The sequence below is a fragment of the Dendropsophus ebraccatus genome, chromosome 8, assembly GCF_027789765.1.
Source record: "Dendropsophus ebraccatus isolate aDenEbr1 chromosome 8, aDenEbr1.pat, whole genome shotgun sequence".
NCBI lineage: Eukaryota > Metazoa > Chordata > Amphibia > Anura > Hylidae > Dendropsophus > Dendropsophus ebraccatus.
Window position 1 is genome coordinate 87,907,764 of NC_091461.1, and position 19,008 is coordinate 87,926,771.

The following is a 19,008-nucleotide window of genomic DNA, read 5'->3' on the forward strand; positions in this document are numbered from 1 at the left end:
TAGTGTATTGTTTGGGGGTCCTGTATGCCTGTAGTGTAGAGTTGGGGGGGTTGTACACCTGTACTGTATAGTTTGCGGGTTCTGTATACCTGTAGTGTATAGTTGGTGGAGGGCTTGTATACCTGTAGTCTATAGTTGTTGAAGGTGCTGTATACCTGTAGTATAGAGTTGGTGGAGGTCCTGTATACCTGTAGTGTATAGTTTTGGGTCCTGTATACCTGAAGTGTATTGTTTGGGGTCCTGTATACCTGTAGTGTATAATTTGGGGATATTGTATACCTGTAGTATATAGTTGGTGAAGGTGCTGTATACCTGTAGTGTAGAGTCTGGGGACCCTGTATACCTGTAGTGTAGAGTTGGGGGTCCTGTATACCCGTAGTGTAGAGTTGTTGGAGATCCTGTATACCTGTAATGTATAGTTGGGGGCCCTGTATAACTGTAGTGTATCGTTTGGGGTCCTGTATACCTGTAGTATACTGTGGGGGAGGTCCTGTATACCTGTAGTGTATAGTTTTGGGGTCCTGTATACCTGTAGTGTCTTGTATACTTGTACTGTATAGTTGGAGTAGGGGGTCTACCATTTATTTCTGTGGATCTGTTGTGAGGCAGCCACCCTAGTAACCAATCACATTCCAGCTCCCTGTGAAAATGAAAGTAGTAATCCTATTGGTTACTAAGGCTTCCAACTGCCATTACTGCCGGGGAGCTGCAGTGCAAATTCTATCACCTGTGTGTGCAGTGTGGAGATTTTGCCATTCATTTCTATGGGGCACTCTTCCCCCTCCCCTCCTGTACATCTGGCAAGGACAGGACCTTCGCTCTAACCTTCCCGGGCACCCAATGTATCTGCCTGCCAAATTTGTGGTCAAACGGTTCAAGCGTTTGGAAGTCTATAGGGGACAGACAAACAGACTTTCATTTTTATGATATAGATCTGAGCTGTAATTTGTTACTGTGGGATAAACCGCACAATGTGAGTTGCAGCCTGATAAATCTGGGTATATATCCTCTCTATATATAGCGTATTCTTTATCATGGATACAGGCTTGGACAGCTCTCTTTACTGTCCATTGATATTGACTTATTTTTATTCTCCCTTCTCTCTTGTGCACCTACTCTTTTTCTCAGCTTCTTTGACTCTCTGTCTCTCTCTCTCTCTCCCCATTTATAACGTCTTTTACTTTGTTTTGTGCTGTGGCTCGTTTCAGGCTTTGCTCTATCAATGTTTAATTTACAGTACTTCCCAGAGAAAAAGTCTAATGTTACATGATGCATAATGTACAAATCGCATAAAGACGAAGCCCAAATCCAAAGCCACATCTCTGCACTTTATGGCGCACCATAGATTCAAAATCCAGAGTTCATACACAACAGTATGGCTCAGAGTATAAACTTACTGGCAAGCAGCAAACCCCAGCCCATCCACACCTTCCCAGATTCAAATGTGTCCAAACCAAGTATGAAGCAACATCTAGCATGCACAGATCTCTGACAGGGGTTTCTAACTGCATTGATCTCAATCACAAAAACTCCCAATTCAATATGTATTGTTATATTTTATTGTAAATCAAAAAACTCTTTAGTTTCCAAATACTGGTAATACCTAGAATATAAGAAAATAGCAGTTTCCAACTGTTGGCGCTTCTATGAAGAAAAATATAATGGGAAAAACAACCACTGACCAAGGTTTAGGCAGATAACAAGTTTATTCCCATATACTAACAGTATGTTATGAACATTATTGGGATTCATATGTGGAGAAAAGGAAAATACAGTGTGTAGGATGGGGCGATTCTGTCTCATAGGAATAGTGCTTACCTGGGTGGGTTACTGTATGTCCAACACCCACAATTGTTTGAAGTATGTGCAGGGCTTCTGCTCCCGACACTGGATTAGTATTTGTAGACTGTCAGGTTCACTACTGCCTTTATAGGAATCCCCTGGAGCTAAGAAATGCTCATTTGTCCACTGGACAAACCCTTTAACTTTGATACTATTTATGTAGTAGAAAAAAATCTATTTATTTTTTATGTGTTTAGCCTTTAGCATTTATTTATATATGTTTGCCCTAAACAAAGACATGAAGTAACATTTACATTGTTAAAGCCCCTTTTTCAATCGATCTCTAAAAAATAATTTCTTCATTTGCAGCTTTCAGCTTTGCAGCCTCTGCTGGATTCCGAAGACCATGAAAAAACGGTAATGGTCAAAAATAAATAAATAAATATATATAGGTAAATGCCATGCTTCATATAACTGTCCATCAAGGCATGCTATTCAGCGGTTGATGGAATAGACACTAGAGATGATGGAGTGAATGAGCAAGAAGGTGCAGCTGAACAATGCAATGAAGAGATAAGATTTCAAAGTTTTACAGCTCACAGAGCTGTTACCTGCTGCAGCCCTTCTATCATTTTTAATTTGCTTTTTATAGCCATCATCGCTTTGACAGTTTGATGCAGTCATGGCAAAGTTGCAATGTTCATAAAAGAAATGTATCCTTGTAAAGAGAGATTCGCCCAGCAGGGATCAGCTTCACTTTTACTGCAGTGTTTGGACATTTGCCCCGATCAACTTAGCTTGCACAATAAAGCCATACTAAATCTATGTGTACAATGTTTCATTAGACATATTATTATTATTATTATTTTTTTATTTTAATTAGTAAGCAGGCCATGTACACTTGTGTAACTGGTGAAGTTTGGGAAGGAGTAAATATTTATAATTTTACCTTTACCAAGAACAAACTTAATTAGCCAATCAGGTCTCCTCTTATAGGGTAATTCATAAATTACCCAGAAGCACAAAATGAAACAGTCCAGCACAGTTCTTGCACATTTTCTGCCTGGATCGTGTGCGGAGCTTAACTGAGAGTGTCATGCAGGCAGTACTTTATCAGAAACGAATAGTTACTATTAATAATCATTGTCAGCCATTGCTTTTTTTGAGCTATCTTTTTATCTGTAGGCAATTAACACAAATGTTTTTCTAATCCAAAAAGAAGTGTAGGATGGCACTCACCGATGTGAGTAATCAATCCGGCTTTATTCAGGCAACATGAAGCAGCATGAGGGAAAGAAGTCAGGTGACCTCGGTTTTGTGACTAACGCCGCTTTGTCGAACGCGTACGCTGCGAAGCCGAGGTCACCCGACCTGAATAAAGCCGGTTTGATTATTCACATTGGTGAGTGCCGTCCTAAACTTCTTTTTGGATTATTTATCACATTGTTGTTTCTGGGACTGAGCACCACCGAGTGGCTGGTAAACACGTTCGTCTGGGACCTGTGAGTGGGGAGCTAGGCTGTGCGATCTTCTTTCATCTTTTCTTATTGACAAATGTTTTTCTGTATGTTTCTAAGAGAATTAATATATATATATATATATATATATATATATATATATTTTTTTTTTTTTTTTTACAAAAGAACAGTAGAGTACAGTTAAAGGCCAGTGCCCAAGAAGTCCCCGCCACCACTTTTTCAGAATTAGCCGACTGTCTATGTGGTCAGGATGTACCGTAGAAGCGCTGGAAGGGCGTGAAACAGCCTGTCACCTTACCTCTTTGGCGTCTGCAATCGCACGGTCTGCACCTTGTCCGAATTCACTTGGTTTTACCATAAAAAATTAATAAAGATGAAGATAACTTCTGATTGGTGAGTGCAGTTTAATCTTCCTTCTCCGTTTACAAGTTCTATATGGTCTCAAGTTGAAAAAATCTACACGAAAGGGAGTCCTGGTGGGTTTTCACTTTGAATTTATCAAAGGGTGTAAAACTTAGACTAGTGCAAACTGCCCACAGCAACCAATCACAGCTCAGCTTTCCTTTCACCAGAGCTGGAGGCTGAGCTATAATTGGCTGCTATGAACAGTTTGCACCAGTCTAAATTTTAATCCCTTTGATAAATCTCCCCCATGTCTCCTTTGTGTTTAATTGCAAGAAATAATGTTTTATTGTTAAATATTATTTATTATTATTAAATTTAGTATTTATAATAAGGGTTTCATTGTATATTTTATAGCCTAGCCACATGTGACCTTTCTAAATAGGTTTTCTATATACTTCATTTTTATTTAGACAAATCCATTCTTTGATGATGATCTTCATATTTACCATCATTTAGCTGCAGTATGTTTACTCCATCCGCAATGGTTTTATCTCCTTTTATGTTATAGTTATGTAAGGATAACTTGTCATGTGGGACCACGTCTGAGTTCTTTTGAGCATTTATATCATAGCCTCATCAAGACTCATATGTTTTTCTGAGGGTTATTAAGTATTTATGGTTATAGTCTCATTAATTTTCATATGCCTTTCTCTATGACGTGGCTTTGAGACAGACATGTGATAGGTATCCTCCCAATATGCTAGATTGTGGTTTCTTTTAACAGGTGGCAAACACTGAGACTAAGAATTCTAGAGACAGGTAAAGACATATGCATCCTTGTCTCCATTGTTTCAAGTAGATGTTTAATTATCGTTAGAATAAAGTTACTTATATTTTCCATCGCATTAGCATTACAGGTCCATCTAGCTTGTATGCCAAATATCAATTTGTTTAAACCCTAGAAAAAAAATAATATAGTCAAATCTTAGTAATAATGGCACTATGTTTGTAAGGTAAAGGGAAAACAAAGAAAGTTCACGACATTGTTCCCACACCATTCACTCTGCTTGCTAACATGCCTTGTCAGAGCCGGGTGGCTCAAGTGGAAACCACTCAGTACAAGAGGAATAGAAAAACACATTGACACCTGCAAACAGAAGTGCCGGCCCCATTGTTGGGGTTGTCTAATTCCACATACTGATGACCGATCATGAGTTGGCCATTAATATCTAATTGGCGATGTGCCAATACCCAGCACCCCTGCCACTCAGCCAGGCGTTCACTGTGAAGGGAGCTGGAGTCAGGAGCTCATTTTTTTGCTATGATGTATAGTTTTTATTGTTACTATACTGGTATACATGGGAATTAAATGTACACTAAAGCGCTTATCACAATACAGCCATGGAGGATTGTCTGGGCTAATCTGTTTAGGCCATTGTGTACAATGCTGCTGTTACTTGTAATCTATAAGGGGCATTAAGGTACATAAATACTTACCACATTTCTGGAGTCTAAAAGATGCCAAAATCATATTACCAGTGGGTAGGCAGCTTTCCCTTGATAAAATATTGATATTTTATCTAGCACTGGTGTTGGATACATATATTGTGCCATTTTATTACCAGTGGCTGAAGAAGTTGGATGCAACCCTAAAGCTGCCTGGAAAACATGGATACAGCTATAGGCTATGTTCACACTACAGTACGGTCGGTTTCAGAAAAAATCATCCCGGCCGGTACTGCACCGGCCTGATGATCTTTAGCGCCGCAGAGTTCTGATGCAGGTGCATCCATGCACGCCCGCATCAGAACTCCCCACAGCACACTATGCACAGTGTGCACTGACAGGGTTTTCTGTGGCTGCTGTTCAATGAATAGCAGCCGCAGAAAACTGACATGTCAGTTTTTTTATGGCGCCGCTAGGGATCCTGGCCGGAGTGTATACTATGTGTATACACTCCGGCCAGGATTCCCTCAGAAGGCAGCACTACGTAAGTTTCATGGGAATCATGGCTTTTGTAACAAAGGCCGTGATTCCCACAGAACTTACGTTGTGTGAACATAGCCATAGGCTGTATCCATGCTTTCAGGGACTCCCTAGGGCTGAATCCAACTTCTTCAGCCCCCAGTAATCAAATGCTGCACACTTGGATTCGAATGGACCTTGGATGCTTGATTTGCACTTATCACTACATGAGTCCAGAAGTCCAGCCAGACCAATTTTTTAGCAAGTGCTGGGGGGGGGGGGGGGGGGGCGTTGACTGGCTGAGTGGACCTCCTCATATGACACGATCCGGGTTTCCGCTCAATCCAGGAAGCAGCTAGGGACCAGAGCAGCCACCAGCACTGGAGCGGGGGAGGTAAAGGCATGCTATTTCTTTTATCATCCTCCTCCCCAGCACTTGCTATAAAAAAAAATATATATATGGGTGGACTTCCCCTTTAAACCCTTGGCCAATGGGTATTTTAATATTCTGAATTAAGGCCAACAGAGGCTTCCATCTTACCCACAAATCACAGTCTATGAGAGTTATACAGCAACTTCTTTTGACCCTAGTGGGGGAAGCCTTATGAGCTTTCTGTTTCTCAGCTAGTAAGGATAACTGAACAGTCATGCAGAGTGATTTTATAAACCCGAAGGGTTCTCTATTTTCATTTTGGATTGGGCACATCTCCTTAACCTACTCAACTGTTCCTTACATTTGTAGTAATAAAATCCATATAATGTGTAGCAAACAAAAAATAAGTTTATACTATAAAACTATTATATAGAAAATAAATCAAATGAAATAAAATACTTTGGCCCAGATTTATGAAAGTGTGTAGAATAGAAACTAGTGTAAGCTGTCCACAGCAACCAATCACAGCTCAGCTTTTATTTTACCAAAGCTGAAACCTGTGGTGTGATTGGATACTTTAGCCAGTTTACAACACTTTCTATTCTACACACTTTGATAAATCTAGGCCTTCATATTATGCTTAGTTGTACAAAATTAAATATAAAACACATAAATGGTCACTTTGAATCCAAACCAGAAAAAAAAAAAATCTTAAAAGCGCATCTACCATGTCTCTTAATGTGGCTATATCGAGTGACAGCTATTCCTCCTGATCTCCATATACACATACCCCTTCAGCAGGGCCAAGTGTGTGTGTTCTCAAGGAGGAGAGGGCACAAAGCCGCGGTTAGAGGTCTCTGTAATTGAGTTACTCCCTTGGGAATATAAGTTGACAGTCCCACCAAAACTAGGTCACTCTGCTCTTATGTGTAAGGCCACCTTTATGCCTCACACAGATGAAAAAATACTTTATAAATATAATATTAAAGCAAACGCACCGCTAGGTAAATCGCTTTGTGTTTTTTTACATTAAAAGACCAGATGTGGAAATGCCGGTGCCGCCGCCTGGTTGCTAAGCACCAGCCCGGCATGAAGCACTGGAAGTGGGCCAGCTGGCCATCAGCGTGAAATCTTCCCTCCCCTCTGTGACACAGCTCCATTGATTCCAATGGAGCCATGTCACAGAGGGGAGGGGGTTTCATCACACTGGGGCCGGCGGGCCTGCCTTCGGCGCTTCATGACGGGCCAGTGCTCGGCGATAGACCAGCGCCATGCTTGGGAATCGGGCAGTGGTTAAAAAATATATAAAAAGACTGCTGCACTGGCTTCCCTGCACTGATTTGTTTATGTAAAAAACACAAAGCGATGTACCTGGTGATACATTCGCTTTAAAAAATTATTCAGAACTAAAAATAAAAAGGTGTAAAAGGTGGACATTCTATAATGATTTATTAGGCTTCAAAATATGTTTGTAGTTGATGACTTTTATCCACATTGGTCCATTAACACCAAGGCAATAAAGACGTTATCCCCCCAGGATTAAACTCTAAAAGTGAACATTACTGTTCTGAAATGATAAATTTGTACTGTTTTAGTTCACCGGTGACTTTAATACATATATTTTGACATATGCTGACACAGGTATTCCCTAACCTAATTTTACTGCAGAAATGCAAGAAAGGAACGAGATTTCAGCTAGTTAAGCATTCACATGGCGTGCCACCTGTACTCGACACACCACAGATGATTTCTAACCATGTGATCTCTATTCATCCTCTAGAAGTCAATGAAGTCTAAAGATGTAGATCTATAACACAAATCATCATTTTTCTCAAATTAGATAAAAAACAGATTCCTTTTTAGAACTGTGTACTGACGTTAAAGGAAAAACATGGATCTGTATGTGCCTCATTAAATATAGATAAGTATTTTAACCTCCATTGATTTGTATTATAGATCTATATTCTACACAGAAGTCAATCTGTATGAACAGGTGCCATAGCCTTCTATGGGGAGACTCTAGTTTGATTATACTTTTACCAGTCATTCAGAGTCAAATCTGAGGCTCATGTTCATCAAATTAACTGCAAAGCAATTTTTTATGTTTTACTTAGAAAAATGAAGGTTGGGGGCTACTATACATTCCGCATTAGGCTCAGCCTATGCTGTAACTTTTTGTAGAGCTACAAGATTGATTTTAAATGTTGAGCTACAGCGGCAGTCCGGAGCAATACACTGAGCTCTATGCAATCTTGTGAACTGCAGCTGTCACTCAATTGTTAAAAGTAGCACTACACAAAGTCGCAATGTTGTCTTGGCCATAAGACCTTAACATGTTGCCTGAGCTGCACTATTAACAAGTACTAAACCCCTAGATCGGCACTTGTTCATTAGGGATGAGCGCAACTCGAGCTACTTAAACATTTACATGGCGTGCCACCTGCATTCGACAAACCACAGATGGAGTCCGAATGGAGCCCTTTCTGTATTCATGTTTACCAGGCAGCCTTAGGGCTGCATTCACCTTCTTCAGCCACCGGTAATCAAATGGCGCACAGTCGGGTTTGTTAAGCTCATCTCTATTGTACACAGTTAAATGTTGATCGCATGGCCAGGGCTGCATGAACAATCGCTAAATAATTCATGTGATCCTTTAACAGCTTACCTGTGGATTTACCTGCTGCATTTGTCTGGGAATGCAGTTAGTGGCAGATATCCTCTTGTGCAATAACCTGGGCACGTTGCATTGAAAGAGCTCAGCATGAAGTGTGGACATAAGGGGTTTAAGCCCACCTAACAATCCACCTCTAGGCGTGAGTCACATCAACAGTTCTGTTCCTTACCTTGAAAGTAGATTCCCAGATTCCGGCTGGGTTCACACTACGTATATTTCAGTCAGTATTGTGGTCCTCATATTGCAACCAAAACCAGCAGTGGATTAAAAACACAGAAAGGATCTGTTCACACAATGTTGAAATTGAGTGGATGGCCGCCATTTAATGGCAAATATTTGCTGGTATTTTAAAACAACGGCTGTTGTATTGAAATAATGGCAATTATTTACTGTTATATGGCGGCCATCAACTCAATTTCAACATTGTGTGAACAGAGCCTGTGTTTTTAATCCACTCCTGGTTTTGGTTGCAATATGAGGACCACAATACTGACTGAAATATACGTAGTGTGAACCCAGCCTCCATGTGTTGGTTTAACCACTTACTCAACCTGAGCAACTACACACTGTATGTCCTTTCCAATGTTGCTAACTATCCTTCTGGACAGTCCACAATTTTTTCCCAGCTGGAGGAGCATATGTAAATATTTCAGACACAGATATTTGTTCCTGATAATCAATATAGGCTCATATTTATTCTACCCTAGGAACTACTGTACAAAATGGCCTTGTTGCAGCCAACCGCAGTGCAAATTTCTGGATATAGACATCTTTTATGTAACCTGTTGCTTTAGCATACTATTGCTTTAGTGGTACATTGCCAAACATCAGCTGAACCATGGCCGTTACCTGAGTAGAGGTGGTCGAACATCCTAGGTTCAATCGAACCCGAACATTCCAAAACCTTCCGCATTTGATTACGGATGCCTTCCTGGTCTGTGGGTAAGGAGGAGCATGCCCAGGGACCGCCTAGAATTCTGAGATTTAGCCTAGGTAATAGGCTGAATCCCAGAATTCCAGGAGGTCCCCAGGCACGCTCATCCTTACCCATGGACCGGGAAGGCATCAGCAATCAAATGTTGAAGGTTCGGGAATGTTCGAGTTTGATCGAACCTAGGATGTTCTGATGTTCAATCTTCTCTACACCTGAGGCCTTAATTCTCTCTTTGATTAGTGCTGAACAGGCCAATAACGTTGTGTGTAATAGACACGGCAATCACCCAACTTTGCTTCTTTGGCTGATCATATTGTTTTCACATGTCAAAAAATCCTCTTTTGTCAGCTGCACATCAATTGAGGACACACAAATGATCCAGCATCAGCCCATATAAAGGACCTTTAAACAAACGTCAGTAAAAGAATCAGAAATTGTTAATAATTAACACGTAAAAGTCCTGTTATCATAAAATAAGGGACTATAGTACTTAATAGGTGATTAGAGGTCTGGCATATTGTAACACACTGTGGCGTGGTATGTGGTTCGGATCTTAAGATTACAGACATTGATGGCGTAGGTGGTGCCCCTATATCTTTAATATTGTATGGCCAAGAGTTCTCTCTCCCGTTTAGCCCATACACATGAAAATGTCCCTGTGATTGTAAAAAGAAACTTGTTTAGTTGATCAGTCATGGTCTGGGTGCTCAGACCCCAACAAATCTCTAAATACAGACAGAAGAAGCACCTGGTTGAGCACTTCCTTCCATAGCTCCCTGCAATGATCCCTGATGATAAATCCATGGGGCTCAGCTTGTGCAGCAAGATTGTAATCACAGGGAGCAGGGGAGAAAAGCACTCAGCAGCATATTTCGCCCAGCCTTCAATTCACTTAAATAAGACCAGTTGCAGGGCCAGTCATCACCTCTAATGAGTTAAAGGAGAAGTCCAAAGTAAATAAAAATTTTCAAGCAGACAGGGCCACTCCAGGACCACCTGCCCCAGGGACGTCAAAACTGAACTGATGGACTGCCCCCTCAGCCAGTTAGGCTGCGTTTTTGCAGTCCGTTTAATGTATAAAATGGATGCAGTTGTGTACAGTCCATTTGGATAAATTTTTTCCATTGACTTTTATTACAAAAAAAAAACCGCACAGATCAAAATGGATGGAGCTTTTTTCCCCCCTTTTTTTTAGCGCACACAAAAACAAGGATGACCACGTTTTTGTGTACATTAAAAGTAACCCTTTAAAAACCAATATGTTATAATGACTGCAAAAACACAGTACCACCTAGCCTTAGTGACTGTTCGGGCATTTCCCCCCGGAGTTGTGACGACATCGGAACTTATGGGGGGTATTAGTTGCGGCAGGAATCCTGCAGCCAATGACACAACGCTTCAGGGGAACAAGGAGAGGTAAGTAGTGCTTGTTTATTATGTTTCCCTCGGCCTGCTTGCAAATTATTATTTTTCTCTTGACTTCTTTCACAACAAAATGTGTGAAGTGTAATCCCTTCAATGTGCTGATTAGAGATGAGGGAATTTACAGTAATAACAAAGTAAAGCGCTTCGTTATCTCTGCAATCCACTCATCAACCTCCTTCCATTTAACAAACCTATGCTCCCCTTGGGTGCTGGGAAAAGCTGGATCCCGTCCTCTCCCAGCTTCCCAGGACGGGATCCAGCTTTTCCCAGCAGCAGTCATTTAAAAGGCAGTGGATTGCAGAGGTAAGAAAGCTCTTCACTTCGTTATTACTGTAAAATCGCTCATCTTCAGTACTGATCCTTGAGATTCTGGGATGTAAGATCCTCAAGGATCAAACATGTAATGACCAATCTAAACACTACGGTCCTGGTTTGACATCATGATTGTTCTCCTTGTATCTGTGCAGGTTTTCTCCATGTAATCCAAAAACATACTGAAGTTGATGTAACTGTGTGTGTCACACATAAGGAAACTTGACGGTGAGTCCTAATAGGGACTTCGATTTCTGTGACTAATGATTTCCATACAGCACTGCTGTAAATGTCGGTGCTGTATAAGTAATGGCAAATAATGAGCTATGACATTAAGTTACTTGACTGCAGATGATGTAATGGTGACTGTGAATAACAAGACTACTTTGGTAGACAAATCGAAATTCAGGAAAACCCTCTAGTCGTAGCGTTGCCTTTTAGGTTGGTATTACACCAAGGCTTTATATGAAGCAGCAGTGTGTGGCCTTCCTTAAAAATAATAGATACAATAAGAAAAAGAAAACAGAACAAGATAAAATAAGCAATTTCAATAAAGAGTATCCAGATCTTTTACAATACTTTGTGGCAGAAGCATGAGACAGAATTCAAGACAATGACTTTCTCTTATCTTTCAATGGCAAGAAGACCCTGCAGAGCATTGAGTGTGGCGACAATAGGAAGAGGCTTGCTTGGTCTTCTGGCAGGGAAAGTATTGAGCTGTCCTTCGTGAAAGAGTTTGACACAAAGCTCCTTTTAACTTTCCCATACAAATGGCTGTTTTTCGTCCTGGATTTTTTTTGGGCAAAGACTTGACAAAAAATATATATTTATATATTTTTTTCTTTCTAATGAATAAAAATAATTTAAAACACTAGAGGCTATACATGACTATATAGGTGCAGTTCATTTATAAATGAAATATTTTACATTTGCTTCTATCAGTCTCTGTATGTGCGCTCCATACAGGCCTGTTGAGCTCCGTCACTTTTCCAGTTTCTAGAACGCTTGCACGTGAGGTGTTGCTTTACAAGCCTTGGATATGTCTTCAAGTTCCGTGAATAGGTCTCTGTTTTTTTTTATTTGCTTTATAAGTTTATTTGTGAATCAACATTCATCTTCGACCTCTCGGATTGGCGGTATCAAGCTGCTCGTCGATTTGTATTGATTAATCTGATTAGCCATGTGTGTGCTCATTGGCTTAATCTGAATGTTTCTGGGGTAAGCGTTTTCCATTTCATCTGTATACCATTTCTTTTCTGCTGTGGAGCAAAATTAAGGAGTACACAAAGAGGGAGAAGCGGGGCAGGAAGGGCGGCAGAAGCAGAGATTGAGAAAAGATATCAAGATGGTAGAAGGAAGTGATATATAATGTGTAAGGAATCGGGGTGCAGAGAGACAAATTGCATAAAAGGACATTATTAACATAAAAGTAGTGATTTGGCCAAAGTAGAAATAGAAGCATTAGGGGTTAGTAGCAGTGAGGAGGAGTGGAGGCAGAAAGCAGAATGAAAGGGTGGGTTTGAAGGAAAGACAAAATGGGAGAAAGGGAAATAGGCATAGTTAGTGCTGGAAGCCAAATAATTGAACAATCTTAAAAACATAGATGAAAACATGATATAAATAAAAATAGAACTGTGAGAAAGAGAGGACGGCAGTGATGGGGAACCAGCGGGTAAAGCTTACCATACTATAGATAAGGGAAGAGTTATCAAACTAATTCAATAAAAGTCCATACACTTTAAGATCTGTGTACCTAAATGGGATCTATGAGCATTGTACATGACCCCTTGTCTATAGGCTAACACAGTGTAATGACTAGTTTATGCTTCGGGAAGCCTCCACAATCTGCTCAAAAATGCTTAATGGTGGTTGTTGATGAAGAAAATTGGCCTTATTTGTAAGCGGCTAGCTTATCCAGCCTGGCAGAAGAGGGGTTAACTGTCTCTCTAATAAAACTGGAATATTTCAGTTTAATTCGTGTTCTTTTAAAGCTCCCAGATCTCTTAGAACACATCACAGGCTCTGAATTATGAATGAGGTTTTAAAGAGACGGATCTGGATGCATCGTTTTAACAGTGGGTTGTATTAAAACCCTGAGATGTGTACACATCAAAATAATTTCAGCTCCATTTAAAAAGCCATTTAGTCGGTATGTGACACATAGTGGGACATATTTCATTCGGGAACAGCCAATTGTGCCTCAAAGCAACCTTTCAATGATAGTGTGTTAAAAGCTTATCTCTGATCAGATGAACACATTTCATATATAATGTTTAGGATTATTATTTTTTAATACAGTTTTTATCTACTTTCCCTCACACCCCCCACCTACATCTTCACCAATGTTCACAGGAGACAGGATAAGCAAAGATTTTGTTTCTGTTTAGAGAAAGGCTCGGGTTTTTCTTATGCTATTTTTGCTATGTGCTTAATGCGGTAAAGTTAATAAGGTTATGTTTACTAATAAATTCAGTATATAGGAGGAACATCAATATCTTTACATAAATGTTCTTCTACTAAAAAACTGGTTAAAAAACCTCAGCTAACACACTGCCCTGCTACTTAAAGTGTAAATGTCATTTAATTATTTTTGCAAAAATCAATAGCACAAGTGATTTTAAGTAAACTCTGTAATAGGTTTTATTAGGCAAAAAATGCCTCTTTCTGTACTTAAAAAGCTGTTTTCCAGTCTCTCCTCCCCCCCCCTTCTTTTCTGTGCATTATCAGGCAAGTTTGTGGAGTCCATTGTAAAGTATGGAGGGGACGAGGGGAATGAGTGAGCAGGAAGTGGAGACAAGCAGCTGTACAGTTTGCAGACTGTTCACATAAAACAGTGGATTCAGAGGTCAGAAAGGTTAGTGCTAGTCTGGGATCTTGGTGAGAGAAGATTGCATGATGTTTTGCGCAGGGACAACTTTTCTCCTCTCAGTGCTCACGCATCCCCATCGGCCTCTCCCCCCTCCATAGAGCATAATGGACACAGAAATCCTGCTTCTTCTGAAGTTTGTGTGTGTGTGTGTGTGGGGGGGAATGACAGTTTTTTTAGGAAACTATTTTGCTTTACAGAGTTTCTTAAAATCGCTTGACCTATTCATACTTATTAATTCCTGAACAGTTATATTTAAATGACAGTTTGCTTTAAAGGAAATAGCAATATTTCTTTATATTCTTACATGATGTCCAGTGGAGCATGTCACCCAACTATAGATGTTTGAAAGTAATCTACAATGCAAAGAACTTAGAAAAAGGGCATTCTAGTTTCAGCAAATGAAGGTTATTCTTTGCATAACAAAAAGTTATACAATTTTCTAATATCATTACCGTAACAATGCCTGATGGTTTTTAAAGCGTACCTGTCACTTCAAACAACTTTGCCAAAATCAATAATACAAGTGATTTTAGGAACCTCTGTAATAGGTTTTATTAGGCAAAAGAGCTTCTTTCTGTACTCACAAGGCTGTTCCCCTGCTCATTCATCCCCCTCGGCCCTCCCCCCGACCTTCATAGGTTTTAAGAAGGAAACAGCAAACCCGTTTTCACCTTGCTTCCAAGGGTGCTTAAAGGGGGGAAGAGAGCCTTGTGAGTACAGAAGGAAGCTCTTTTGCCTAATAACACCTATTACAGAGTTTCTTATAATTGCTAGTACTATTGTTTTCTGCAAAGTTGTTTGAAATGACAGTTACACTTTAAACTCTCTGTTTCTTTACTTTCGGGGGGGGGGGGGGGGGGTGTCACTGCACAGGATGAGGGTATTCTGGAGAAAAAAATTTCCATTAGAAAGTGCATAGGGCTGCAGTGTAACAGAAACCTGCTACCAATCCCTTGCCAGTGTCTTTCATGTACCGCCAGTCCTGCTGCTCTAGACTTCCTCTTCTCTCTCTTGGCAAGTAGGAGATACTCACTCAGTCAGTCACTGGTTGCATCAGTGATCCACCTTGGCCAGTGATTAGCTAATCTGCTATTCCCTATGTGCCAAGACCAAAACAGGCAGAACAGAAAACCCCAAGCAGCAGTACCAGGCGAGTCACAGCAGCACCGGCAGGAGATCAATGGAAAATGAGAATTTGTTACGCTGCGACTATGCCAATTTTAAAGGGGTATAAAGGTATACTGTATGTTAAACTTATTCTCAGAAATACCCCTTGAAGAGGTGTCAGATTTTCTGTGGATTCCAGTGTTGACGTATGGTACAATACATATGGATAGTGGTACATAAAACGCAATCCAGATGTAGTAAAAGAAAATAAAAAATTCTCTGTGAAAAAGGGGAACTATCAGCTGGTCCTAACTAGGCTTGATCGAACATCGGGAAAAGCTAGGTTCATTTGAACTAGAACCTAGCCAGACCTTCTCCATTTCATTGCTGATGCCTTCACGGTCCGTGCGGAAGGAGGTAGGCTGTATTCCGGAATTCCAGGCAGTCCGCACGATGTCTCCTCCTTCCGCACGGACCGTGAAGGCATCAGCAATTAAATGCAGAAGGTCCAGCTAGGTTTGAGTTCGAGTTCGATCGAACCTAGCTTTTCCCGATGATCGATCAAGCCTAGTCCTAACCCAACCTGCTGATATGTCCCTATAAACTAGGGGTAAGGAACTTTGGCTCTCCAGCTGTTGCCAAACTACAACTCCCATCATGCCTCACCTTTGGCTGTCCAGGCATGATGGGAACTGTAGTTTTGCAACAGCTGGAGAGCCTAGGTTCCCTACCCCTGCTATAGAGCATGGTGCACTGACAATGAAGGTAAGTTTCTTATTTTCATCATTTGTGCCTTTTCCGTGATATCAGCAGTTTATCTCAGAGCTCTATAACAAGACATCATCACCTGAAGTGAACAGGGCCTAAAATATGTGACTATACTAGAAAATTGAATAGATTTTATAATACAATGAATAACTTATTTGCTGAAACCATTATACCCCTTTAAGTGAATAATCTGTTCCAGTTTTACAACCATCTACAATCTTCAACTGAATGCAAATTGCTCTCAAACATCTCATGGCGATTGGAAGCGCCTTTCATTTTATAAAAGGTATGATCCCCAAAACAAGCAGCATAAGGAATTGGAAACAGTATCCACCCAGGTCATTTTTTTGTCTACTAAAATATACTGTAGGTATGGTATAGGCAATGGAAGGGGCACTGGATCAGTTTGTTATAAGAACTAAAAGGCAACATTTCCTAATTCTACTTATTTTCTATGGAGCTTGTACCATATTTATTGACACAGTCAATGTTGTGTTGATGAATATGGCACAGCTACTGACCTATGGCTTGGATACTCTCTTTTTTCTACCTTTTTAAGGGGCAGGAAAGATATTATAGGGCTTTATAATATGTATTCAGTCTAGAAGCTATATTCATGCAGTTGTACCAATAAAATGACATCCCGTGCCTTCTAAAGGCTAAATTTGTTTTAACTACCAGTTTAGTTTACCAGCATTGATATAGGTGGCATATGTTACACCACAAATGGAAAACTACAGATGTGTTAGATTGAAACTACTGCATATTGCGGTTCATGGTTTCGGTTTATCTCTGTGCTCTGTTGTGCAAAGATAGCAGTGGAACAATTCTCCCCTTTACTACATAACTTAAGAAACATAACTTATACACAGGGTCCCAAGATTATTCTACATGTTGTGTACTTCATCACTTGGCAGAACTAAGATTCTCTTTTTATTTCAGTTGTAGGACAAGGAAGGATTTTAGTGAAAGTAAAAAAATCTCTAAAAATGCTATATATGTCACTAAGTTTTCATAGAAATATGCAAAAGTTTTTATCAGTTGGGCTCTGGATGTTGAGTGCCAATGATCCCTAGAACAAGCAGGGAGAAGTGCTGAGCTAGGCTCTTCTCTTCCTGTCTTTCTCTGCATTTTAGGCGATAGATTCTATAGATAATCTATGAAATGCTTCTTCTAGGATCCAAACACCCAAATCCCGACTGATGAAAATTTTTGACATGTCTTGATAAATGGCAGTGACACTTTAGGTATAATCTATACTGCTAATATCAAAATTTAAATAATATTTCTGTGTGCTGACTGCAAATAGGTGAAATTTCGACATCTGTTTAATAAAGCAGTGTGGTGGCTAGAATCTGGTTGTTCTAGAGACCTAGGAGATGCCAGTGTGTGCAGAGGATATCAGTAGATGAGGGCCCCAGTAGACCAACTGAAGACAAATGTATTACTGGAAAACATGTCTTGCTTCCCTGTATTAATGGTGAAACCAAACAAACACAGAAAACAAACATAATATGGCAATGATAAGGAGAGGGGAAGGTTTTGAAATGGGGACAACAGTCAAAATATACAAGAAGAGCACATGCGAGACGGCAAGCAAGCTATGTGAGGAGTCACATAAAGACATTAGCGACAAAACAGCCAGTTCACATCAGTTTTCATAGTAAAAAGCTAAAATCAAAGTCAAACCACACTACACAAAACACAATAAAAAACAGGAAAATACCAAACAATGGGAACCCCTTGCCAGCTGGAACACCCTGATAAGTCCTATAGAGATAGATTTACTGCACTACATTGCATAGTCATAGCATTCCAGCAGTAAAGGGGATTGGATCATTGAGACCTATGTCATTATAGAAATGTATCCTGTATCTCTATGTATCTCATTGTTCCACACAAGGTTTCACAAGGACAGAGTTATAGAAGGAGAAGGAAGCCCATAGAAGCCTCTAGTGCATGCAGAGCTGGGATGATCCATACCTTGGCCCATTCTATTCGTCCTTGTTGCAATTTAGAGAAAGAAGTAATCTATGTGAGTCATTCCAAAACCTTTTTATACAGTTCACACCCTTCCATCTAAGTTGCTTTACTAGGTAGACTGACATTGCTTCCATTACCTTAATCCCTATGTTATACATATATTTTAAGTGTGGTAGAAAAATATATTCTACTTTTGTCAGTACACAGGTCTCCCGAACACTTTAGCCTAAGAGTCTATTCAATGCTCCATTAAATTAAAATTGTTTAAAATAGCAATAAAATGTGCATTTCATTGATAAAATATCATTCACATTAACTTACAGAAAACTGAATATCATTAGCATGTGGCCACTGTTCATTTTCAAGCTCACTTTAAATGACTCCTAAGTGAGCTGTTCCTGAAAAGCACAGCAGTACAGTAATAGATGGGTGTAAATCAAGCACCAATGAAATGTACTGTGGCGTCTAAAATATAGATGTTTTAGACTGCAACTGATTCATTGTGCGTAGGGACTTTAGTCATCAAACACTACATTACTCGAGGAAATTCATTATGGAATTTTTTGCATATGACATGTTTACTTGATCTTTAAATACTATCTACTGTAGCAAACTAACAATTGTACTTCCAGAATCGGCACATCTAAACTCAACAATCAACCTGGTTACCAAAACGTCTTCATAGAAGGCATACAACATAACACTACCCGTAATAGCACATTTTCAATAGCACTAGTTTTCTACCTAAAGTGACTGTACCCCCAGGTCCAGGCTGAAGCACTGGTGGCGGGCCGACCCACCATTAGTAGGAAGAAACTCCAGCCCCTCCAAGACGTGACTCCATTAGAATCAATGGAACCCTATCATAGAGGGGCTAGGGTTTCCTCCCACTAAGGGTGGGTCGGCCCGCCTCCAGTGCTTTAGCCTGGGCCTGGTGGTACAGTCACTTTAAAGAACATATTCAATAAAGGCTATAGACAACTTTGCTTTTTA

General features: G+C 40.1%; 1 protein-coding gene and 1 long non-coding RNA gene across 6 annotated transcripts in view; one reads left to right on the forward strand and one right to left on the reverse strand.

Moving 5' to 3' along the window:
- LOC138799547 (uncharacterized) overlaps positions 1 to 4,425 on the forward strand; it is a 31,154-nt gene extending 26,729 nt beyond the window's left edge. The window contains exons 3-5 of the long non-coding RNA XR_011364276.1: positions 2,152 to 2,199; positions 3,426 to 3,653; positions 4,390 to 4,425. This is a non-coding gene — a long non-coding RNA (uncharacterized lncRNA). The remainder of the gene's footprint in view (positions 1 to 2,151; positions 2,200 to 3,425; positions 3,654 to 4,389) is intronic.
- Positions 4,426 to 11,816: 7,391 nt separating this feature from the next.
- The window catches only part of KCNMA1 (potassium calcium-activated channel subfamily M alpha 1), a 332,984-nt gene continuing 325,792 nt past the window's right edge, over positions 11,817 to 19,008 (reverse strand). The window contains exons 29-30 of one of the 5 annotated variants that reach the window (XM_069980871.1): positions 18,016 to 18,035; positions 11,817 to 12,547 (exon numbers count right to left, since the gene is read on the reverse strand). In XM_069980871.1, coding sequence (XP_069836972.1) covers positions 12,393 to 12,547; positions 18,016 to 18,035 — 175 coding nt within the window. In that variant the 3' untranslated portion in view covers positions 11,817 to 12,392. Of the gene's footprint in view, positions 12,548 to 18,015; positions 18,045 to 19,008 lie in introns of all 5 variants that reach the window. The other 4 variants (XM_069980873.1, XM_069980872.1, XM_069980868.1 and 1 more) reach the window with 4 other exon arrangements.